This window comes from Parasteatoda tepidariorum, chromosome 7 (genome assembly GCF_982258835.1).
Source record: "Parasteatoda tepidariorum strain Cologne lab strain chromosome 7, Ptep-v5.0, whole genome shotgun sequence".
Lineage (NCBI taxonomy): Eukaryota > Metazoa > Arthropoda > Arachnida > Araneae > Theridiidae > Parasteatoda > Parasteatoda tepidariorum.
In genome coordinates, this window is record NC_141761.1 from 41,166,546 (window position 1) to 41,192,206 (window position 25,661).

Consider the following 25,661-nt stretch of genomic DNA (forward strand, 5'->3'; position numbering starts at 1 on the left):
GAACAATGCATAAAATGCTTCATTCAAGTTAGATTAACAGTTTTGCATAGTTTCCTTCTAGTGAATGCATTTAACAATACCGTTAAAGTAATATAACAGTACAATAATTTACATGGCACAAACAAAAAGTTAAGATTAAAAAACCAGGTTTTAATCTTACTTAATGTAAACATTAATTGTTTACAATAAAAATACTTGTTTTCTGAAATGAATTTTTTAAATTAACACATAACTTACACAAGCACACATTCACACAATTTGCAAGAGAAAATTCTAATGCATCTCTAAATATTTATTGTATTTTTGCAATCACAATATTTTTTCTAACAAAGGGTAAACACTTTGGATACATCTATAACAATCTATGAACTAAAGTACAACAAAGAAAAAAAAATTTAACTATTTTATAAGCACAAAAAATAGCTTGCAGAACCCTTTTAATGAGTTAAAATAAAGATGTATTTACATTTACTTAATTATAATATATCTATACATTATCTACAAAAATATATAAATAGAGAAAATATTTAATAATAAAACAGTCATTTTAAAAAAGATATGTCAATATTTATAATAGCATGAAGATAAATCCTGGCAAAGAGCAGCAAAATAAAGTATGATAAGAATATAATAACTGAAACTGCATTTAGGAGCATAGTCTCAAGATATTCAGTAAATAATATATATTAGGTTATTCATATTTTAAATAGAGTTTATAGAAAAGTAAGATAATGCAGAACAGTTCATAATCTACTACACCGTTTTAAAAACGAAAAACACAAATCGCACATATCGTGGAACAATCACATTGAGAATCTAGGCATCAGAGAACACAAAAGGTTAAAAATATAAATTATGGACAAAATAAAAGTATTGAATCATTATTCTAGAACAAATTTATCAAAGTTCAATTTTAAATACATAAATTTCATCAAGAAGTAATGTTATAGTTAAAAAATTACAAAACTGATTTGTTTTGTATCTAGTAAACAAGAGATTACGTTGTAAATGAACTGTTCAAGTAAGTTGAGTAATAATGCATCTGACACTTAAATAACTTAATTCACTCAAATAACATATACCAACTCTTCAATAAACTAATAATGATCACAGACATATATATACATAAACCACTTATAAATAATTTAATACGTACATATATATATATTCTCTATTTAAATTATTTTCATTTATACAATTTTATTTACACTTTATAAATTTTATCAAATATAAATTTAAAAACTTTACAAACATCTTCAGAAAGAATACTTTGATAAGGGAAAAAAAAACGGAATTTTAAAGAAATTAAAGTAAAATAATCTTTAATCAAATTAAGTTAAAAGAGCAACGAACCTTCCAAGTTGTATAAAATAAAGAATTTCAATCTTATTCACATTTCAACTAGTGAACAATTTCAACTTCAGATGCATTAGTTAGCAAAATAATTATATGTACTCTGAGATATATATTGCTTAATTTTTGACCCAAAATATTTCCAAAAATTTTATTTGGAAAAGTGACACATTAGTTAAGTTAAAAGGATATATTTTTTTGAATGAATTTTAATAACACAAATTTGCAAAATACAGGCTGCTTATAACTGTTTCACTACTCGTAAACTTTTGAATTACAGCCACAATATTTAACCTTTAGCTTATGCTGGTGTAATAGGTTTACCAAAAATCCAATTAAATCCAAAATTTACCAAGGTTTCAGCAAGATAAATGCAGTTAGAAACAAGGTTAAGCAAAATGAATACCATATAACAGACGTAAACTTGGAGAGATTTTTGAAAACTTTTTTTTTCACATTAAAATTAACGCCTAAAGTAAAATGACCCATAATAACTTAAATTACATTTCTTATACCAAACAATTTTTCAAGATCAGCAAATAGGAAACATTACTAAACACCCCTGTATTTGCACTCAACCTTCAACAAACAATGTATATGGCAGGCATTAAACTGCATTCAAGATATGTGTATCAAGCACAATTTCTATTATTCACACACAAAAACAGTACACAAGAGCAGCAAATGAAATTATTTGTTACCATATAAAAGCTGAAATTAATAACTGTCTGAAAATGATCCGGGGATCAAAGTGGGATAAAAATAACAAAAAGTTCAATGTGGATCTTAATAACATAAAACTTGTTTAATTATTCATGAATAGTATAGGTAAGAAAAAGATATTTTTACAAATGGCAATATGGACTATGAGCAATGATGATGTTTGCAGGTAAGTTTGGATTAAAGAAACTTCTCCAGTTTATTCTCCTAGAAAATAAGGAAATAAAAATAATAAACTCAAAATAGTACTAAATAATTATTGTAATTTTATGGGTGCCAATACTTGTTGACATCAACACCTGTACTTGTATGAGAATAAAATTTGTTTCAGATTTAAAAACACATTTTTACATGTAGGATCAACAAATTAATGAAAGATGAAAAAAAAAAAGTCTTTTTAAACATAATTATTACAAAAAGATTTATTTAAGGCCAATTTAAATTATTTTGACTCCCAAATAGCTAGAAATTAAAAAGTTTTGATGAAAGCTTTTCTGCAAGTGCTTAAGCATTTAATTTTTTAAAAAAAGGACAGAAAAAGGATTATAGTTTTTAAATAGATTGTTTCAAATTTCTGTTTAAAAGTTTCTAATGCCAAACATACTTTAAAACCTTTTTTTTGTTAAAAAAATTTTAGTTAAAGGAGTTCAAGTCAATTATTGTTGGATTCCTTAATTATTTATATACTCACACAAAAATATACTCAGAAGACACATTATGAAGGGGAAAACTTCATTAAAACAAATGTTAGAATTAATTAAAGTTTAACTTACAGTTCTGTTAGCGTCAAAAGCAACTTATCCAAAAATCTGATTTCCGAATATTTAAAAAAAAATTAATTCCCAATCAATAAATTATGAAAAACTTGAAATTTTGGGGATTCTATGAAAAGTTTATTCCCTTAATTATGAATATGAAGACTTTATAATTCTTTTGTAAATAACCATTTTTATTAAATAAGGATTTTTTAATTTTTATTACAGTAGGGAACCGATTATCCGGAACGATCGGGACCATCGATATTCCGGATAACGGATTTTTCCGGTTTTCTGAATCACTACAAAAAGCCGTTTTTTTATAGCTAAACCCAACTAAAAAAAAAAAAAAAAATTAAAAATAATCTTAAAAAGAAGAAAAAACGATGAAGTAATACACTAACGATTATTTCCAAAATGATGGTAAGGTAAACATCTTTAAAAAAAGAACGAAAAACCCTGAAATCATATGAAGAAAAAAATTATTTTTTTTAAAAATGGCGGGAAAACTAATCGAATTTCGTTCCGGTTTTTTGGTTTTCTGATTTCCGGATAACGGGTTTTGTACTGTAATACGAAAATTGACCTTTAACAAGAAATAAAAAAAAAATTTTTTCTTCACTTCCACTTATTTTAAATCTGTTTTTACACTTATCATATTTAAAATACAGTACAGAACTTGTTATCCGGAAATCCCAAAAACCGGAACGAAATTCGATAAATTTTCCTGCCATTTTTTTTTAACAAAAATGTTTTTTTCCTCTTAAGATTGTAGGATTTTTCTTTCTTTTTTGAAAGATATTTACCTTACCATCATTTTAGAAATAATCATTAGTGTATTACTTCATTGTTTTTTCTTCTTTTTAAGATTATTTCCAAATAGTTGTTTTTTTTTAGTTGGGTTTAACAATAAAAAAAAACAGCTTTTTGTAGCGACTCAGAAAATCGGAAAAATCAGTTATCCGGAATAGCAATGATCTTGATTGTTCCAGATAATCGGTTCCCTACTGTAATATGATAGTTAAAAAGAAATTCAAATTGGTTAAAAAAGATTTATTTTGGATTTTGAGCGGCAATATGTAACAAAACTAGTTTTATCCATTTTTAATTTTAGATTAGCTTTTTTACAGGTTTTGCTTAAGTTCATTTTTTAAATGTCTTTAAGAAATTCTGATTAAAAAACAGTTATTAGTGCATTTTAAAAAACTTTACAGATTTCAGCTATTTTACAATAGTTAAATTATTTCAAAAACTAATATAAATACAAAAAATAGTTTTTCAAAAATAGTGTTTTTTTTCTTTTTTTACTAACTTAATAAATCAAATTTCAAAATCATTTTAAATCAAAAATTGGGATAAATTTTTTAATTTACTTAACTATAATGATTCTTAAGAACTCAGAAATGCACAACCTTTTTATGGATATAATAGGCACAAAACAGGAAAATACCATGTTGGGAGTCAACATGATATTGTATAGTATCAGATTTCTTAAAAATATATATTTTTAAAATTCATCCTCAAATTTAGAAATTACATTTTCTTCCTGATTTTTATGTACAAGTTTGAGAAATATACATTTCATAACAAGCACTGAATTCATTACCATAAACAAAATTTGCAAAACGAAAGGTTATAATCAACTTTAGGCTTCCACCAGAACAATAAAAAAACAAGAGTAGGTAAACCACTATAAAAACAAATTAATTTTGTAACAAAAAATATTTTATCCCAATTTGAATTAAAGTTTCTTTTTAAAAAACTTTTTTTTTTAAAAAAAGGTTTAATTTTACAAACCTCTAAAATCAATATTTAATACTGGTTAAAAGGCTAAGTCAGGGTGCGTAGCCAGATCTTTGAATCAAAAATATGCACTTTTTAAAAACTTTTCAAGCACTTTACAAAAATTCATATTCAATCAATGGTATTACAGGGTTCCCACTCTATGATGAGATTGAAATTCAAGGACTTTCCAGGACTTTTCAAGGACCTCAACAAAATTTTCAAGGACCTTAATCTAAGACCAATTTTAAAAATTATTCTCTTCTATTTTACTAGAAGCAACAATGCTTGTTGTGGCAATAATTAATTTCAAATATAATACCTAAATGCTTTGCCTATATAGAGAGAAGAGAGTATATGTATTATGGACTAAAATTTATATTTTTTTAAAAACAACCCTACTGGTTTTACATATTAATTCACAAAATCATTTTCAGCACAATCTATAACTAATGGTAAAGAGGTGTTAATGGTGAAATCCTTTAATCCTGTGTATTTCCATGTGAAGGCTGCATGAAAGACAGAGCTAAATCTTAGGTATTCCATATTCCATGACTATTCCATAACCCCCTCCTCTCCTCTATTAAACATCGTTTCTGAAATTATTCATCCATAATTTACACAACCTTCTCTAAATGTTATACAGCAACAATTCTTTCTGAAAATAAAAATTAGAAGGAACATATCCCATTTTCACCATGTTTAAAAGTATTATTCGTTATGTGTAATCCACAACTGCCAATGAATATGACCTGGTGGGAATATTTCTCTTTTAATTCACACTGAAGCTTCTAATAGAATTTCCAATTGACATAGGGTCCATCCATGGATAATTGAAGTATTTTAGAGAGCTTTTAACCATCATCCATGCATTTGTAAAAAGAGGACAAAATATTTTCTGCAGTTCCATGACCCATAAATTGGGAGGTAAGATACTTAGTGCAAACTTTATTATCAATTCCTTACCATAATGTCCATCTGCTTAGATGGTAGAAACTGATTTAACGTCTCATCAAAGAGTAGTGTAGCAATCAACATTCTTCAGCTCATTTATAAGAATCCCTTTGAAGTATAGTGCCAATCCAAAGGAGCCCAAATAGGCTCACTTTGTGGCACTACAAAAAAATTGTCTCGCTATACAGCTATCAGCAAACATTTTGGAGAACAATTTACTAATCCCTTCACAGGAGTTACATAAATAATTACTAGTGATGCACTTCAGACTCCAGAGAATTTCAGCATCAAGCACATTCCTTTTGAAGACAATGTTACCTCGGCCACTAAAGTTTCTGTTTCACATGGGGCACACGATGTTGAAGGAGTATTTACACCAGATGAATTAAATGTTGATGTCTTTGCAAAAAGAGAACTCAAGGCATGAGACTGCTTTTTTGTTTTACCTTTCTTTCATGTGTGATTTAAGAGCAGATTCTTCCATTTTCGCGATATCGATCTCCTTCATGCATAATCGGCACTTGACTCTGAACTTCTTTTTGGGCATCGATAAAATCCATTCTTTATAAGCTTGATTATCCATCCATTGGGGATTAAAATAGCACTTCCCAGGCATAACTAGTCTAAACTACATAACACAAATACGAAGCCGTGCCTTTGCGAATACGCTTTACAATAAAGTTTTGAAATGACGCAAACGTAAGGACAAGTGCGGATGGTAAAACGGCAAATTTATTGAAAACTACAAGGTACATATTGTTACGAAATTCGAAATTATTCCAGTTTCGATAAGAAAAGAGAAGATCTAAGCATATGCGACAGAAGATGAAGTGGAGTCTCGCCCCGAACACATTGATTGTCTGCAGTGCTCCACGCGCTTGGCAGACACCAAGACACTAGGCCCGGTTAGAAACGGTGGCGTTAAAAACCACGTGAGAGAGCTCGGGAACAAAACAGAAAGAACAAGAAAGATCCGCTGGTGTTTTATATAAAGGGCCGCCGGCAGTTTTGGACAAATTTAAGGACCTATCAAGTTTTTCAAGGACCTAAGACGTTTTTCAAGCACTTTCAAGGACCTAAATTCAGCAAAAAAAAATTCAAGGACTTTCAAGGACTCTCAAGGACCGTGGGAACCCTGTATTATTGAAAAACAAAAACTTTTTATAAACAGTTTTAGCATTAAAAAACCCCCCCCAAAAAACGGGAGTAAATCGAAACAATCATTACTTTCCCACATCACCGAGTGAATTCAACTTGACCCTGAACTCAGAACAAAAGTTCCCCTAACCCCCTACGTCAAAAAAAGTGCTAGAAGTAAAATAAAATAAACAAGAATAAAATTAAAATAAATTAAAAAGAAAAACATTTCATAAGGATCTGATATTCTCTATCCGAATTGGAGCATTCGGGTTTCGGTTTCAAGTGTGAGCGCATGCGCAAGTCATAACGTTGGTACAGCATGAAGTCCGTGTGAATGATTACGTAGCAAACTCCCCATTTTTCGTGAAATGCATGGAATCCACCAGATATCACTGAAGGGAAGAAAAGAATTACTCGAAAAAAAAGCACTTTTTAAAAACGCCAGCTGAAAAAAGTACCTTTAAAAGCTTTTAAAAACGCAATCCCCAAAAAAGCACCTTTAAGTACTTTTTACAAATGCTACGCACCGTGCAAGTCATAAACTTCAAGGGCCATTTATAGTTTGTAACCATAGGTTGTGCAACTCTACTTAAGTTAAAACTATTAGAAGGCAATTTTTTGTTACTCCTAAGAAATCTTTGAAAATAAATGGAGCTGGTTTTAAAACCAACTATCTTCTAATAACAATTCAATATTCTATTACCATTCAGGTTCCATTTCCTTTCTTCTTGTATTCGCACAAAGCAGTCAAACATAAAGACATACTAAAATTGAAATAATTATTTATTAATATATTTCATAAAAACCTTTATAAATGTGACAAATAAAATCGAAATGTTTACCACAGAATAAATTGTTAAAGAAAAAATCAAAATAAAAGTTAAATGGAAATATACTCAAAATAGTCATAAAAAGAAGTCAATTGAAATACTATTAAAGATACAATTTCATTCAAATCTGATTTTGTACTATTCATTGGAGCATTTTCAGGTGTTTTCAAGCAAGATATTGCAAAATGAATAAGAAAAGAAACACACAAAATATATATGCACACACAGGTTTACCAAATACGTAAAACGGGGACTGTGTTAAAAAACAGTAGATTGGGGACGTCATGAAGGAATTATGCAATTTGAATAAAATTTTTAATCTAGTAACTAAATACCACCCTAATGAAATATATGGTTTAAAATTTTTTCTCAACATGTATTTTTCAGCCCAAACGGGGACTTCATACACACTCGTCTTACACACTGCTAAACAGGGATACATCGTACATGTATGCGTTCCCGGTTTACGGGTTACACACACATAAATATATACATACATTGGAAACATTTAATTTATGAATTGATACATTTGAAAAACAATTAAAGACTATTTTGTGTGCAGCAAATTAATGATAAATTCTTTTTGTTGTTTAAATGCAGTTTCATGGGATGAAAAGTATCAAATGCCAAATTTAATGCTATAATAATACTTGTTATTTACAGCAAGTTCTTTTTAAAAACTTTTAAGATTATACTACTATATTAGAAAATATAATATGTCAGAAAATATAGCCTTTGAAAAATGTTCAAATAATGGAATTTTAGTAACTTTTGTAGTAAACTCAATAGCAGAAAGCTTTGTGATGATCTGCAACACCATGGAAAAATTCTAAAATTTATCTGTATTGCATGCCGCGGCGCAAAATATTTGATTCACAAGTTTTAAAAGGCAAGAATGTCGAACACTTACTATATGATAAATTAGCTGTAGTGCCAAAAGAAAGGGCTGAAAATTAATTATTGAAGATGACTTAATTGGTGCAGATGTAAATCAAAAGATAATTTCTTAAAACTTTTTTTTTGTCTTTTCTTTAAATGTTCGGTTTAGATTTTGTCCGTGAATGCAAAAATATTTTCAAGACGTAAATTAACATAAGAAGATGAAACTAAACAATTCAATGAAATATATATTTTATCTTTTAAATATACTTACATAAGGTGTAAAAATCTTTACAAAACGAGGCTTTTTATCAGGAGGAGCATATTTAAAGGTAAAAGACATTCCTTCGTCATCTACTTCCCATTCCTTAATTGTTTCCCAATTAAAGTCAATTATCTGGGACTGAAACAAAATATAAAAATAAATATATTAAATACAGTGTAATATTATCCTAAGAGAATCATAACAAATTCTATAAGATTATATAAAAATCTTCATGAATAGAAAGAAAACATTAAGCATTAAAACATAACAAAGGTGAACATTAGTTCTCTTGAAGACTAGTGAACAATGGTGAACATTAATCAATGGTAAACAATCTTGAACAATGGTGAACATAAATTCCAGAATTTAAAAAATTAAATTCTATGCAACTATAATTAGTGATGTGCTGATCGATTCATTTAACTGAATCGATTCTTTCAATTCACCAGAATGAACTGCGGACTGAATCAATTCATAGATTCTTTTTTATTTTTTTACCAAAAATATATAAAAAAAGATCCATGGCAGTTGGCTCTTTACTACATATATTTTGTGAGTGTAGTGGAGGGGGTACGAGGTAACAGCAAACTCCTTATTTTGCAATAAAACTGATTCTTTTTGACAATTTAAGTTTTTTTCTTCTTACTTTTAAAATGTCTTTATTTAACAAGGTTTTTTAAGCTATTTTTTTATTTGTTTTCATAGTAAAAAATATTTGTAAAGAAATAATATCACTTTTTATAATACAAGAAATTTAATGAAGCAAAATTAACTTCAGGAATAGCTTAAAATGTGTTTCAAAGTCAAAATGAGAACATTAACAGAAATAAACTATGAAAAAAGTCAGTCGATCTCAACAGTACAAAATAGCAAATAGTTCATCACAGCACAATCAAATGGTTAAGGTACTCAACTATTCTAGATAACCAATTCAAAGATCCAACTATATCTAAGTTATTTTAATCGATCCAATGTCAGCAGAGCTGATGGGAACATTCTTTTGCCTTAAAATATTTATATTCCCCATTTAAGAAGAAAAAAAAAAAAAATTCACAACTGAAAATATGTGCATTTTTAAATAAAATAAGTTTTTTTTTTTATAGTTATTTCTAATGCAATGGAAATCTCCCAAATATTTCCTCGCAAGTAATATTTTGCGAAACTTCACTTTTAAAAGAAAAAACTAACAGTGAGAAAGAACAATAAATTAAAACGGCATAAGTTATTTTTCGACAAAAAATATTTTCCTATTCACTCTTAAAAAATTATAAACTCCAATATCTGTTTAACTAAATTACTGGTTATATGTATGTATTTGTAACTGCTTAGGTGTGAAGGATGTGAATTAAAGATATAATAAATTTGACTAATGATATGCCTTATCAAGAAAGATTTTAAAAATAAAACCGTCCCCAACAATAAAAAATTTCCACTCTAAATATTAAAAAAATATTATCAGAAATTATTTTTCAGTTACATTTTTAAAAAAAGTAACATCTTAAATCAAAAAACAAACAAACTTCTCCTGTAAAACGTTTCCCTGTACGCATCCTTTAATGTTAGAAGATAAGATACAACTGAAAAGAATTGATTTCTTTAACAAGACAGTTCTTTAAATGTTAAAAGATAGGAAACCACTCAAATGAATCAAATAACTAACTCAAAGAATCATTTAAACAGTTAAATGAATAGAATGTAATGTTAAAGTTTAGGAAAACGACTCAAAAGAGCAGATTAGAAGTCCAAATCAACTCTTTGAGCCAATATCAATGTTAAGGATAAGAAAAGGGTCAAAAGAATATATTTGTTTGACTCAAACAGTTCTTTTAATTTTAGGAGATGGGAAACAGTTTGAAAGAATCGATTCACTTGGCTTAATGATTATTTTAAATCTATGAGATAGGCAAATAGTTCATTGAGTCATTTATTCGACTCTCTGGCGGTTTCCTTTTCTGTAGCTTTTGCTTTTTGGCTTTGAATGAATGATAACATGGAATTCTGATTTGCTTTGTTTTTACTGAAATTATTTACATGAATTATTTACAAAATCTAGAGGCAAACAAAAATATATCTTTAATACAAAAATACTGAAAAATAGTATCTCAGTTTTATAGCTTTAATTTCATTTTATTTTAAAGGTAGTACCAAAACTAAAGAAGACACCTGTTCAATTATCGTTGCCATCAATAAAGTAGCTATTTATCAATGAAGTTAATTTCTAGAATGAAAAAGGAGTGTCATGTGCAATTTTCACTGCATCCGGATTGGTCAATCCACACGCATTGCATTAAAAAGATTTTAAATTATCTTCATTCTGCACGTGAGTTCATTTTAATTTACAAAACTGAAAAAGCTGTACACCTCAAGACTTGTAGTTTTTTCTTGGTTTAAAAGTAAGAGAATAAGTTCATGATTACATGTTTTATTACTAAAAATTTATTACAATGTCGCCTTTAAGTAATAATAAGAATATAGTCTATCTTTGATAAGACAATTGAAAACTATTGTATCAATCAGTTAATTTGAAAACGGGTTACATAGAAAGTGAAGCCAAAAGAAGATAAACTACAGGCAGGGTAACAGTTCTACACGGAAATTAGCTCTCTGATGGTCGAATACCTTTTCACAGAGAATGAAAAGCATACTAACAACAGTTCATTTGTAAAGGTTAAAAAATATATATACATACATATAAAAATTTTAAACATTACTGAAAGAATAACTAAGTAAATATTTTTGGAAAAATTACAAAAGTTTCCAATAGAAGTATTCAAGAATAACAAGTTCACAAAATACATTTTAAAATTATTATTTTACAAAAGAGATGATTAATTTTTATTTGAAACAATGTTCTAAATCGCATTATTGATTGAAATTCTTAGTTAAGGAATGGTTATGTAAATTAATCTGAGGAAGAAATTTCGTGAAGATTTCTCAAATTTAAATGTAAATTCTGTGACATGCAAAAACTGTTAGAATGGGAAAGATTTGGAAAATATATATCAGTAAAATGGATCATAATATATTTAAAAAAAAAAAAAAAATTAAAAGTAGAAGTTGTCAAAACAGTAAGTTTGAACTTATTTTTTTCCCCTTCAAAATGGATGATTTTTTGTATATTCCATGTACTTAGCCCTTGAAAAAATTACTTCGATATCAGTCTTCTTTTACTCTTTTCTCAGTGAAATAAATAAAACGAGGGAGATTTTTGGAAAAGGAATGAAAAAAAAAAAGGAAAAAGAATAGTATTGTAAGATATAAATGACAATATTAGTATTAGCATAGAGGTGTTAATCCCACCACAAGAAAGAATTGCATGTAAAAGGTAAATATTATTGGCAAGGATTCGCATCATTCTGAGGATGCTGTGCATGCGGAATTGTCAAAAGCAATTTCTAGAATTTCCTTAAATAGAGGCTAACTATACTAGCAATTTTAAATTGAAAGTTGCTATTTGATAACTGTGTAAGGAAAAATCTTGGGTGAGATAGTCATTTAATAAATATAATTTTACATTTCATATATTTGTATTTATCATAAAAATCAAATGTTTTTCTGAGTGAGTTCTGCATTTATATTGAGCAAGGTTACCCCAATTCCATGCCAGCGGTCACCATGAGATAAACCCTCCGTTAAACACGGTGCGAAAAATATTGATAAAAATACTTCAGATTCCAATAAAATACTTAAAATTAATAAAGTCAATTATAAGTATGCGTACTTGGATTGGCATTCTTAAATGTACTCTTAAGTACAAAAAGATTGTGGACAATTCGTTTAGGGTGAGAATTTAAAAATGTAATTAACAAAATAAAAATAAATTGTATAATAATATCGACAAATTATTTTCAGGGGTAGACAGTGATATAAAGATACTATTGAGATCTATCGTTTTATTTATGATATATTTGAATTTCACAATCAGATATGTTCAATTCATAACATATACGGAAAAACTTATCACTCGTTTTCACTGTAATTTTAAGAGTTGATCAATAAACCATTAAGTAGAATGACTAAACAAGATAATATAGAAACCTCTAGAGTTCCATCATCTTTACAGGCTTGAAGTTTGAAGTTGGTTAAACCTATACTGGCTACTACATGTCCATCTTTTCGGGCATCACAAGAGCAATGAGGAAAAGATATTTCACCATACCCATCAAGTTGTCTTGCTAATTTTAAGTACTAAAATAGATCAAAGAGATTAATATAGGACTAAATAATTAGAAGCAAGATATTTTAACTTTCACAAATTTTCAGAAAGAATAGCAAACTATTAGGTAATGATAATATTTTTTTGATAAAGAAAAATGGCTGAAGTTTAAAAATAAGTTACACAAAAAGAGTTGAATACACGATAGTTTTATTTAAGAAACTGGTGGGAAAATTAAGAAAAGTTTCTTTAATTTAAGAAACATTGCAAAGTTATTAAATCAATGTGTGAAGAAGTAAGGAAATTTGTTTAATTTGAAAAGATGTCTGCATTTTGAATAAAAATGAACGTTCACAAAAGTGTTAATGATTGTTGAATATACACAAATGCATGGGAAATTTTATTTAATCTTAATTATTTTAAGTGCAATAAAAAAACTAAAAGCAAAATGGATTCAGATGATACCTTATAAATAAAATATAATGAAAATATATTAAATAAACTTACACTCCTTATTTTTTTTATTATTTTCTTTGAACAAAAACCATTTTAGTAATAAAAGTACATGCTATAAAAAATAGCTGTACATACTATTTATACATATACCAGTCAATATTCATTCAAATAATCATAAAAGCAGTAAATATATTTAAAAAAAAGTTATATTTCTTTTTGATATTTTAAATACAGAGCTAGGTTTCATTTCTCTTAAAAAAAAAAACAAAACAGCAACAAAGTAAATCTAATTAAAGCTAAAAAAATTGTATTATAATTAAAATTAATGTCTAATTTATTATTTTTAATATTCTGAGACTATAACAGTAAAATTTAATTTCTAAGCATAAACAAAAACATGAAATTAAGTTACAGTTAGATATTTACTTCTAATTTACGTGATGAATCTTGCAGAGCTTTTAATTCATATAATTTGTTTCCAGGTTTAATTTGACCTTTATTTACATCATCAATGGCCTGAAATAAAATAAATGAAATGATTTAGTTTCGATTTCAAAAAGCAATAAATAAAAAATACAAGTGCAGTAATAAACAAGAACAATAAAGGACGAGTTTTAAATATTTTGTATTAGAACTGTTTTAATCATTAAAGTATTTGAATAAGTTCTCAAATGAAACCTTAAAAAGCAGCAATTTTTGTCATGAGAAAGTCATAAAAAAAATTCAGCTAATACCCTAATGGCTTGTTGCTAAGCATCATATACCAAAAATTTATAAGCAGTAGATGCATCAGAGATGGATAAAATATAATTGATTATATCATAATCTTGGTTACAAGAAATTCTTATCATCATAAATGATTAAACTTTTAATTGTGATTACACAAAATTACAAATTATGATCATACCAGTAATTATAATTACAACTAAAATGGAACTACAATTGTAAGAAATATAATCTACAATTATGAATAATAATTACATTTTATCTTAAATACAATTGTACTAATAATTTGGATTAAAGAAATTAATTGCAGAGATTAACTTTGTTTTCACATTTCTTTATGATTTTAAATCAAAAGATATTTTTTGTGAAGTTTTGGCAGATTAAATATTGTTTAAAATGAAAATTTTAAATTTCTAACCTGCCAGAAAAAATATGTTGCAGCTGTATTGTCCTCTGAAAGTTCTATTTCTTTACTAAGTGTAAACAACCATTTCCTTATGAGCAGACAAGTTGATGTGGCAGTACTATAGTTTTGAATATACAAATTATGTGGATATTCATTTAATTGTAATTTTCTTTCTGCAAAATAAATAAAACATTTAAAAATTGAAAAGTAATGTTTGTTTTAAAGGTATACAACTACAAGATAATTAGAACTGAAATACAAACCAAATCCATATTCCACAATTTCAAACAAAGCAAAATATTTCGATAGCTCTTTAGACAAACTAATTTTCTCAGTAACAGCCTAAAAATTAATATGTATATATATAAATATATATATTAAATATGCATATATCAATAAATTCTTTTAACTATTTAACTAATACATTTACTTAGAAGTGTTACTTGACTTCATTATAATTAGTGATACATCATCTATTGTGATACAATAAAATTGTTATAATAGCATTTGCTTTTACTGGAACAACCCATAAACTCTTTTAACTCTATGAAGTATATTTTGTCAAGTCCTGATAAAAATTTATAGGAAATAAATTTGTCCAAATAAACTATAAAAACATACTAAATTTTTCAATGCAGTTTCTTTTTAACTGGATCAGTTACTTTTTGTAAATTCAAAATTTAATTTCTTCAAAATTTATCTGCTTAATCAAATTATCATATGCAATTTATCAAATTATACTTATATTATCAAAATGCAAACAAGTGGTTTTAGTTGTGAATAAAGTAAACTTTATTAGGACTAAAGAGAAAAAAAAATAGTAACTCTGTATGCTTGTAATGGCATGAAAATTTTTGTTTGTACATGAGTGACCCATTTTCTGATAAAAATACAAATTTAGACAGATAAAATTTTATGAATTGCAACAGCCAGAGTGAATGCTTTTCCCATAGAGTAAATATAAAGATAGTCCACTAGTGTAAGCTTATAAGTTACTAGCTATTTAGAAATATAAAACAATATACAGGGTTATTCATAATTCCCTCCTGGGGTCGAAGCGTTATAGTAAAAAAATAAAGACGAATATGGCAAAAAAGAACATATGAAATTATTCCAAAAGTATTCAAGTTTTAATTTAAGCAGTTGTCGGTAGATGGCAGTAACATGTACCACTGAAGCCAGTTATAGTAAAGAAAAATGGCGTTTACAGGCGGAGGGAATTATGAATAACCCTGTATTTAAAAAACCAAGCCAACCATGACACAGGCAGGCTATACGCTTCCATATAAACTGCTTTAAAAACATAGTATTAATAAGAAAAAAAAACATACTTAATGAAAAATAAGTGAATAGTTATAAGGAAGAATATTACCAGACTTTATAAATAACATTTATAAATAAAATATTTAAGACATATTTAAAAAATAAAGAATATGAATATTTAAATAACAATAAACTTCTTACTTTCATAAAGAAAAAGCTTCTTTCTTATATATAATTTTAATAGGTACAGAAAATTATCAATATCTCAATGCTTTTCTTTTCCAATTGTAAAAATTAAATCACGTAATTTTTTTATTACTTTTCACATTACACAATTTTTGTTAAAAAAAGATAAATACTTAAGCAATTAAAATAGTAAAATTTTCTTCTTAAATACTGCAGATTTAAAGAAGAAATAATATTAATATGATACACACTTGATAAACATCTTCAGTAGTGCTGTTTTTGCGGACATTAACAATTACAGTTGAGTGGTCAGGTAACAATATTTTCAGATCAACTGCTGCTGAACTTCCACCCTATAATTAAAATATAAATGTACTATAATAAGGGGTCTAATATTTGACAGACACTAGCAGACTTTAAGTACGGTAAAATTACTTGTAGAATTTTCTTTTACAAGATGTTTTGATAAATTATACATTCATATTTATTTCTAAATAGACCAAAGCAGTGCTTTAATTTATAATTTTGATTTTAATTTTCATATTTATAATTTTGACTGCTTTTTTTATTTTGTATTTTTTTGTGACCAGCCATAGAGAGACTGAATCCTATATTTTTCATAAATAAACTAAACAGTGTTATAGTACCAGTACTTCAAAGTTACAGGTCAAATAGTAAACCTATGGATAAGTAAAGATGAATTAGATCTTTAGTTTAAATACTATCGATAATGTTCATTTCGTAATCAACATAGAACATGGCATCAAAAACTAGTTTTTGATATCAAAAATTGGTTTAAATTAAACTATAGATTACAATATTTGATGATCCAAAACCTAGGAGGATGACAATTACAGAAACATGTGACTAATATAAACATGTAAACTAAGATGAAATAAACAATAATAAAGTAATAATTACAGTTCTAAGGAAAAAAAACTTTTTTTCCATTTTCCATTCCTAATTTTTTTAGTGTTCTTGTTTTCAAGCAATTTTTAGACTTAATGAAGTCCTTATAAAGTGCAACTTTTATTTTAGATTTTAATGTTATATTTTGCGATTTTTTTCTTTCTTTTGACAATTTTATGTGCAGATATGCTAAAAATCACAATATAATAAGAACTATTTTTTGTTTTAAATTAAATTTTTGAAAAGAACGTGTTTAAAAATATTACAGAAATGTTTGTTTTGTACTACATTTGGTTTCAAATTTTTTAATTATAGTAATTTTAATAAAAGCAAAGTTTTTGTATTTAATTTGAATTCATGTCAAAATTTAAGGCTATTAAAATATAATAAAAAAAAAGCATAATAAAAAAATATATATATACATATATAAACACTTTCATTTTACAGTAAACAAAAAGAAACTGAATATATATATATAAATGGACCTTTATTAAAAAAAAGTGGGATAGACATTTCTTAATGCACACCCTTGCCCAAAACCCAAATTATAACATTACAGTCATTAATAAACAGAGTTGTACAAAAAAAAAACATTAATTTTAATATAATAAAATAGATGATTTAAAGGAGTCGCTCTTTGAACAATTCAAATTTTAAACTTTCAAATTACTATACCGCTTTATGCAAGGGTATGGTAGCAGAGATAATCACTAGAACACTTTTAGGCTTTTTCTATAGTTAGAATGTGAAAATTCTGTTATACCAAATTCTGTGTTTGATTTTCATAAAATTTTCCTGAATTTAATTTACTAAGGAAAAAATTGCAGAATTTTACAGTTAATAACAGAAGTTTTCGTTAATTTAAGAGAATATAAGGAATGTTTTTTTTGGATATAAGAAATACTGATGCTAAATAAAATATTGCACCTCCTTGAAAATTATTTCTAAATAGTTTTGAATGCAATATATAAACTACATTTTATAGCTCAATGTTAAAAAAACAGTGATAGAAATATTTTATGTAGCAATAACTTAAAATACAGATAGGTTAGATTTAATTATTCACCATGCATTACTTACATTTTCATCATCCATATCAGTTAGGAACTCTTGCATGATGTCATTTTCAGCTATAACTCTCACAGCACAAACTACAAATACATTTATTAATGACATTAATTAGCATTGTTGTACAATAAAAGCAAGAGGCCAATGGATATAGTTTCATTACGGAAAGTTTCATAATTGTGTGTATTTCCAGAGATTGTAACAAGTTTTTTTAAATAGCATGTTTAATTGTTGATAATTTCTAAGATTTTATGAATTATATGCATTTCAACTATGTATAATTCGTGACATACCACGCCAACAATCAGAGAGGTAATAATAAGGAGGGGAGCTTACTATCCAATTACTATTATTATTTTTAAAAAAAAAAGATTATTTAAAGGTAAATAAAATATACTATAAACAGCAAAAAATACATATTCACTTTATTATTTCTATAAATAAATCCAGATTTTTATAAAATTTCTTAAGAAGTAACAGTTCAAAAATAGTATTTTTTTCAAAGTTTTTTTTAATTAAAAAGATTTTTCTTAATTTGTTATTCAAAAGCTTAGCTTCTTCAGTAGAGTAATTTTTTATGCATAAATAATTTTAATGGCAAAATGATTTTTAAAATGCTTAAGCATTTCAATGACACAAAGCTATTTTAAAATGTAAGTTGAAAACATAATTAGTTTCAATGCATTATTTTAAATAATGCATTTTTTAAAAAAATGCCTTGTTTTAGTTCCATTCACATACTTAAATAACAAAATTACAGCACAATATAAGTCTATAAATCTAAAACACAAATGGGTAACAATATTGAAATACTATAGAGCTATCCAGTTCTTGACTCTGTTTAATTCAAAACCTTATAGTTGCTCTTAAATGCTGTTAAATACATTTTAAAGAAAATTAAGTCAATATGGAAAAAAAATAAATAAACTGATAGCAAAAGGAATAGTAACATAAAAGTTTAAGATAACATCTATTAAGAGAAAGAAAAGCAGAACATTTCAATAGATAACGGAAGAAAATTAATTTGAATAAATAAACTCATATTGATAAAAAGTTGATAATAGCAGATACAATATACAATTGATTAAAATACATAAAGTTAAAACAAAATAAACCTTTTTCAAGATATTGCTCTAGTCCTCTTCGTCGTGCATCAAGTTGTTGATCTGATAATGTAAATGGCCATTTCCCAGGAAGTTTTGGAAAATTGAAATCAGGAAATTCTTTCTTAAGATTCAAATGTAAATTGGAAAATTCACGGTATCTACGAGAACATAAATGCCTTCCAGCCATGTATATATTGAATACCTATGTGCAAAGAAAAGTAACTCTGACTATATGGCAAAATTGGAAAATTTGACTTCTGGTCAGTGGCAAGTTATAGTATTTTTAACAGTGGTCACATTTTAAAAGTTTCATACTTTTCTTTTTTAAACATCGGCCACATTTTGAAACAAGGCAATTTTTTTTTCAAAAATTTAAATTATTTAAACAATTAAAAAAATTGTTAATCTTAATAATGTCAGGGAATTCTTTTGAAGCACTTTTCGAAATATAGTAAGCATTATACAGGGATGCCACAGAAAAAAATGGATGAAATAGTTGCTTTTAGTACCCTAAAGCATGAAAATAGTTGCCGAAAACTATGAAAGTAGTTGCCTAAATAAGAACAAAAATTCATCAAAAATATGACTAAAATTTTGTTAATGACTTAATTGTCATATATCAATGATCATATAGCAATACCATGATCCATTTAGTCAAGTTAGTGGGAAATGTGATAATTTTTATATAAACGTTAGTGCTCTAGCACAATTTTCCCTTTAATCAAAAATTTATCTATGAAATATATATATATATATAGCAAAAAGTGACTACCCAAATTCGAAATTCACGCATCGTTATATCGTATTATTTTTTATTTTTTAAATCATGCGGAATTTCGAAGCAATAACCATTGAAAAGGCGATTGAGACAGGAAATAGACTTACAATGAAATCTGCAGATTGAACGGATTAAAAATTGAAGACTCAAATTTGCAATTCAAAATTTTCAACATTTTTTAAGAAAAAAAAGTTCAGTGTGTTCAAAAGCTATCGCGGACAGCAGATTTTAAACCCAATTTATGCTATAAAAATTAAAAAAAAAAAACATCGCTAGGAGTACAGAAAAGTCTCCCAATAGCCCCCTCTTCCTGAAAATAGTTGCTTTTTTAGCCTTTTCAGGCCAAAAAAAGTTGCCATAGTCGCCTCGTGCCAAAAATAGTTGCAAATAGTTGCATTTTAGTCGCCTGTGGCAACCCTGATTATAAGATTTTTTTTCAGGATAAATTTTTTTTTTTTTTTTAAAAGTATGAAATAAATTCCAAACATCATGAAATACTTATAAATAATTCTATACGGATTAAAATAAAAAGTAACAAAATCCACATGAGCATAGATGGGAGTATGAATAGCCCTCGTGCATTTTATTTATTTTATAGATTGGATGCATACGTCTACCAAAAGGAGCTGATATTCTTTTCAAATGGGAGCATTTTTTATGAAAAAAAATGCTAATTGGGTGATGACTGCTAGATAATTTTTTAATTGCTATTTGTTAAATTCAGTTGCTCTGTGGCCATTGGTGCCTGTCAATTTTGCCCTACAAATTTAACTATAGTTACTTTCATAGTTATTGATTCTATAATCTACACATTATAAACAATATTTTTGCATCAAAGTAGGTATTGAACTGAAGTAATCATAATTTCAATTTAAGTTCAAATAAATAGTAAAACTGCATAAGATATGAATGAATGGATCATCAGTAACACTGTTATAATAAATTTTAAATGGCTATTAAACTAATTTTAATAAACTTTAACATTGCAAAAGGTAAAAATTCTAAGTGTCAAAAAATGTAAATCTTTCAACAAGTTGTTTTTATTGAAATGCAAATATTTCTAACTAACTGAAACATGCCTAACCCACTGATGATTCTGCAGGTAAAAAATTATATTTTAACCTGCAGTCTTCTCCGCATAGCAAAACCCGCTTCTTCATGTTATTAGGTATAAAAATAGTGTATAGGGGAGCAACGTTCTCCCAATTTTTCTAAACCACCAGAGGGTTAAACTACATTTTAAGGTTTTAATTTTTAAATAAATTATAAAACACACAGTTTAAGGATTTATAAAATAATTAAAGAAGTAATCAATTTGTATACAGAATTTTTTCTTTCTAAAGTTAAAAACATGTCATAATAAAACTCTTTTTTAAAAGAAAACAAAATGTGCAAAATTTTAGCTGTTTATAAATTTGAAAATATTATGCTTTTACTTACTCTAAAAATATGTAAAAAAAATTAATATTTTTAATATTACACTGAGGAATAATTTATATAAAATAGAATTCTTCACGATTTCTGTAAGCGAAATTTTTTCTGAATCAAAATTACAAATTATTTTAAATAAGTGTCTTTATAGATCTATCGTGTGTAAATATTTTTGCACACAGTACATAATTTTTTTTTGATTAAAAATTCTTATACTTATTTATTGCAAACTTATAAATTTTCAAGTCATTATTTTATATTGATACGCATTTTTCTTCTTGTCACATCAATCATTTGTAAGGAATGGTCCCTTAACTAATGACTGATAGAGCTTCAACTATATAATAATTTGAAATAATGGTAGGATAAAAACTCCTTCTCCCCCAAAGCATGTATAAGTAGCATCGTAAATGAAACAGACGTTTATTAAATTTGTTATTTGCATCAAATTAAGAAAAGATGCAATAGATCTTAACAAATGAAAAATTCATGTGTGAGGTAAAATGTTTCCAGATATTTCACTTCCATCATATCATCCTCAATAAATGTGGAAACTTTTTAGATAAATTGTAAAAGGATTTTTGTGTAAAAGTGGGCCAAATAAATATTTTTTAGAGAAATAACTTACAACAAACTTATCTCCTTTTTCAATCCAATTATAATCTGGAATTGAAATGGGTAATGAACGTTTTTCACTGTAGTCAATGTAAGAATAGCCTGATGACTCATCGCTCGGTTCTAATCTTTCAGCTTCCTGCAATTTATATTAAAAAAGAAAACATTTAAAAACTTTGAAGGGCTAAGTAATTATGAACAGAAAAGAACAGGAAAAAAACATATTAAGGCCACATGACATTAACTTATTTATTATCATTTAAAAACAAATAAAGAATAAAAGTAGTAAACATAAACAAAATTTAAATGCAAACACTGATAATAGAAATAAAATCAAATGACTTGGAAGTTTAAACTGTAGGAAATATGTTACACAATAGAAGATCAAACTTAAACATTATTCCTTTCATTGATTTTGAATATTATTTTTGTTATGAGCGAAGTGAAATACCAGGAGGATATCCTTTTCTGCATGCTAAAACAAAGTGATTTGTATGGTATATTATATTTTTCAAAAGGCAAATAAAGATAATAAGAACGTATAAACAGGATAATAAAGCAACTATATGACATAATAAGTTTATGCTTAATATATGCTTCGGCACTACTAACATGAAGGTAACCTTGCTTATTTAGATCTAGAAAAAGATTATTGCAAAAACGGAGTTTGATATTGCTTTTATTTTTACTATATAAAATAGTAGAAAAATAAAATTTTTGATGATGAAATGGTAAAGTTTTCATATAATGTTACAGCTTAATTGTTAATTCAAACAAAAAGAAAAATTTATAACTAAAAATTTAAATGCCAAAATACATTTAAAGCATAGATCTTTTCAGCACATCATATGGAGGAAAAAAATAAATATGTAATTATCACTTTTTATAACTTGCCTATGCATGTTACAAAACTAACTCTTGCAACATATTTATGAAGCTTGGATCAGAGTTGTAACAAAGCATATTTGGCCTTGTTAAATAATATTGTGTGCATATATTGCTATATTTTTAACTTTGCAGCAGAATGGTAACAGAATTGTTGCCTGCATTTGATATAAATCCGCCATTTATTTATGAAATGTCCGTTTCAGCTAATTAAAAAGTGACTAACACAAGTGAACTTTGAATTTAAAAATGCTGCAATCATTGATACTGTTTTCGGCATGTGGTGCCACTAAAAATGGTTGGTGAGAAAATAATTGCCGTGGAGAAGAATAACAAATCAGTTCTATTTAATCAAAAACAAGAAATAAACTAAGAAAAATAATAACTAATGACTCTTTAACATTAACTATAACAATCAACTTTATATAGATGTTTAAGCCAAATAATAAGTGTAAAGATTTTGAGTGGCTTCTATCACTTGATTGCTCAAAATTATACTTGAATTCATAAATTCTTTTAAATCATTGATAAGTAGAAATTACACTATGTATTTTGCAACGATAAGTAATAACGGCACTAAACCACAATTTGAATTTATAGTCAATTTTTACAGATTTAAATTTAATGTTATTTATAAAAAAAATTATTTTAAATATGATAAAGATATTAGACAATGTACAGTGTAATTTTTAACAATGCTATACATAATACAGCAGAATGTTTAGCTTACTTGAGCTGTAACAGATATTATAGTGAGAGTCAATTTATCACCACCAGACTTGATTAAATCAACAACTTGTTTGTGAGTAGCTCCTTCTACATTTATGCCATTTCTAAAATAATAGAATTAAATCTGGTAAAACAAGAAAAAATATTTTGACAAACTTTTAGGTTAACGGCAAGTATTAAAAAATTAATATTAAATAAGAATTCTAATCTGCCAACTCTAATTGTTTTGAAATTTTTAACACAATACAAATAGAAATGTTTAATATATATATATGTACAGAATATTAAACAATGAAAACTAATAATTGAGAGTTCAAATATTTTTTATTTTCTTTTTTATCAAAATGTGGCGCAAGTGGTAAAATTGTTTCCAATTACTAAAGACAAATCACATCAGAATTATAAAAATTGCACCTATACAGAAATCCAGAGAGTATTTAATCTATTAATCCATATCAAATAATTTTGATTCTTTTTTAAATACGAAATCACAGTCCCTTTTGTAGCAATAGTTTCTGAAACTAACAAATCAAAGAACTTAAAAGGTTCTGATATTTTGAAGTTATTCCTAATTATTTTAAAAAATAACTTAACTAAACAAACTTTATACAAATGAAATTTATACATAATTTTAGAAATATAGGCAAAAATTGTGAAAAATAATTTATAAAAAATTACTTCTCATGAAAGTCACTAATACTCAAAAATAAAACTGTGACCTTTCTAAATTGATGTCAATGAATTTCCTAGAATTTTTTGTAACCAGTGGCAAAAATTTTGCATAGATTCTTTGTGGTTACATAAATAATAGGTTGCTAAATATTTACAATTGCCATTATAGATAAACTAAATAATTCTTTTAAAAAAAATTATTACAAAACCAATTTTCGTTTAGGGGTTTATAAAGGTACTCCAAACTCAAAATAATTTATTTCCCCTTGACTTTTAATTAAATTCCGTTAATTTTCAGATTAATACAACTCTGACAATGCTTGTTCTGAAACCATCTTCAGGGGTCTGCCCAGACCGAATTTACCACCGTTTAGCGGTGCCTTCACAAATTCAACTTTAGGAAAATTTCACTAAATACTTTTTCTTAAAACCTTATTTTTGTATTCCGTACGAAACGATAAACCCATATTTGTACCATATTTTTGTGTTGATTTTTTAATATAATTTTTCACAAACTTTGCCAAAATTTTCACAAAATAGGTACCTTTCAGACAAACCTAGACAGACCGCTGATCTTGTTTTCTGTTCGTGTTTTGGTAACAGATGTCCTGGGAGAGAAATTAAGACTTTTGCAAATTTACCCTGAACAAGCCTATTTTTTTATTATTCTCTGTACTCAGCAAAAAACTATAAAAATTAAACTTTTAGTTGTGATTTCTAAATTCAAATAAGTAATTTTCAAAATTGACATTTAAATAGCTAGGCTATATCTAACTTGAATCATTTTATATAAATTTGTATGAATGCAGAGGTCACCATTGCTGACTTTTGATAATTTTCAAAATGTATTCCAAAGAAAATGTTAAAGTGGTATTTTTGTAACATTATTTACAGTGTTATTTTTATTATTATTACAAGTGGTATTTATAGTTACAAGTGGTATTTTAATACACTCAATTTTTAAAACATGTTTAAGTAGTTCACTGGTACACCTGAGTTTTATGAAGATAATACAAATCATTTCGATCAGTTTTCAAAAAATCATCTATTTGCTTAATATGCTTAACAATTTTAACTATCGTGCCAATGACGTGCGAAATTGACAAATAATCAATTACACAAAATGCAGACTAATTTTTAAAGAAAAGTATATGAGATAGTTAAATGAGTTTCTAAGTTAAGAAATAGCTAATTCTGTTTATCTTATCTGTTTCTTTCCATTGACATATTTGTTTACGTAAGCTGTCTACACTTACACTTCAAGTATACGATCTCCTTTTCTTATGCCAGCTTTTTCAGCAGCTCCTTCTTTTAGAACGGCACTTACATGTTGTAAAGGGGCATAAAGTTCACCATTAATACTTTTTAAGGGGCCTCCTTCACTGACTTGACCACGGACATTAAATCCAAAACCCGTTTCGGTTTTGTAAATAGTGACTACTCGGGGGCCGCTTGTAATATTACTGTCATCACAACCCTCCGAGCTGTCATGTTTACTATTTTCAGAATATGGATTAAACGAAAACCGATCAGGGACGGTTTCGGCCATTCTTTTAAATTACTTCAATTAACAATTAAAGATATGCCAATTTCCGCA

At 26.8% G+C, this 25,661-nt stretch overlaps 1 protein-coding gene across 1 annotated transcript; it reads right to left on the bottom strand.

Annotated features, from left to right (window-relative positions):
* Positions 1-1,409: 1,409 nt before the first annotated feature.
* On the bottom strand, positions 1,410-25,613 carry Snx27 (sorting nexin 27). Its single transcript, XM_087168638.1, has 13 exons — positions 25,321-25,613; positions 23,394-23,496; positions 21,792-21,917; positions 18,964-19,156; positions 17,861-17,931; positions 16,123-16,224; positions 14,686-14,764; positions 14,435-14,595; positions 13,717-13,806; positions 12,717-12,866; positions 8,688-8,816; positions 7,408-7,468; positions 1,410-2,280 (listed from the first exon to the last, which is right to left on the bottom strand). The coding sequence occupies exons 1-13, from the start codon at positions 25,611-25,613 to the stop codon at positions 2,273-2,275; spliced, it is 1,566 nt and encodes a 521-aa protein (XP_087024764.1). The 3' UTR covers positions 1,410-2,272.
* Positions 25,614-25,661: the final 48 nt, after the last annotated feature.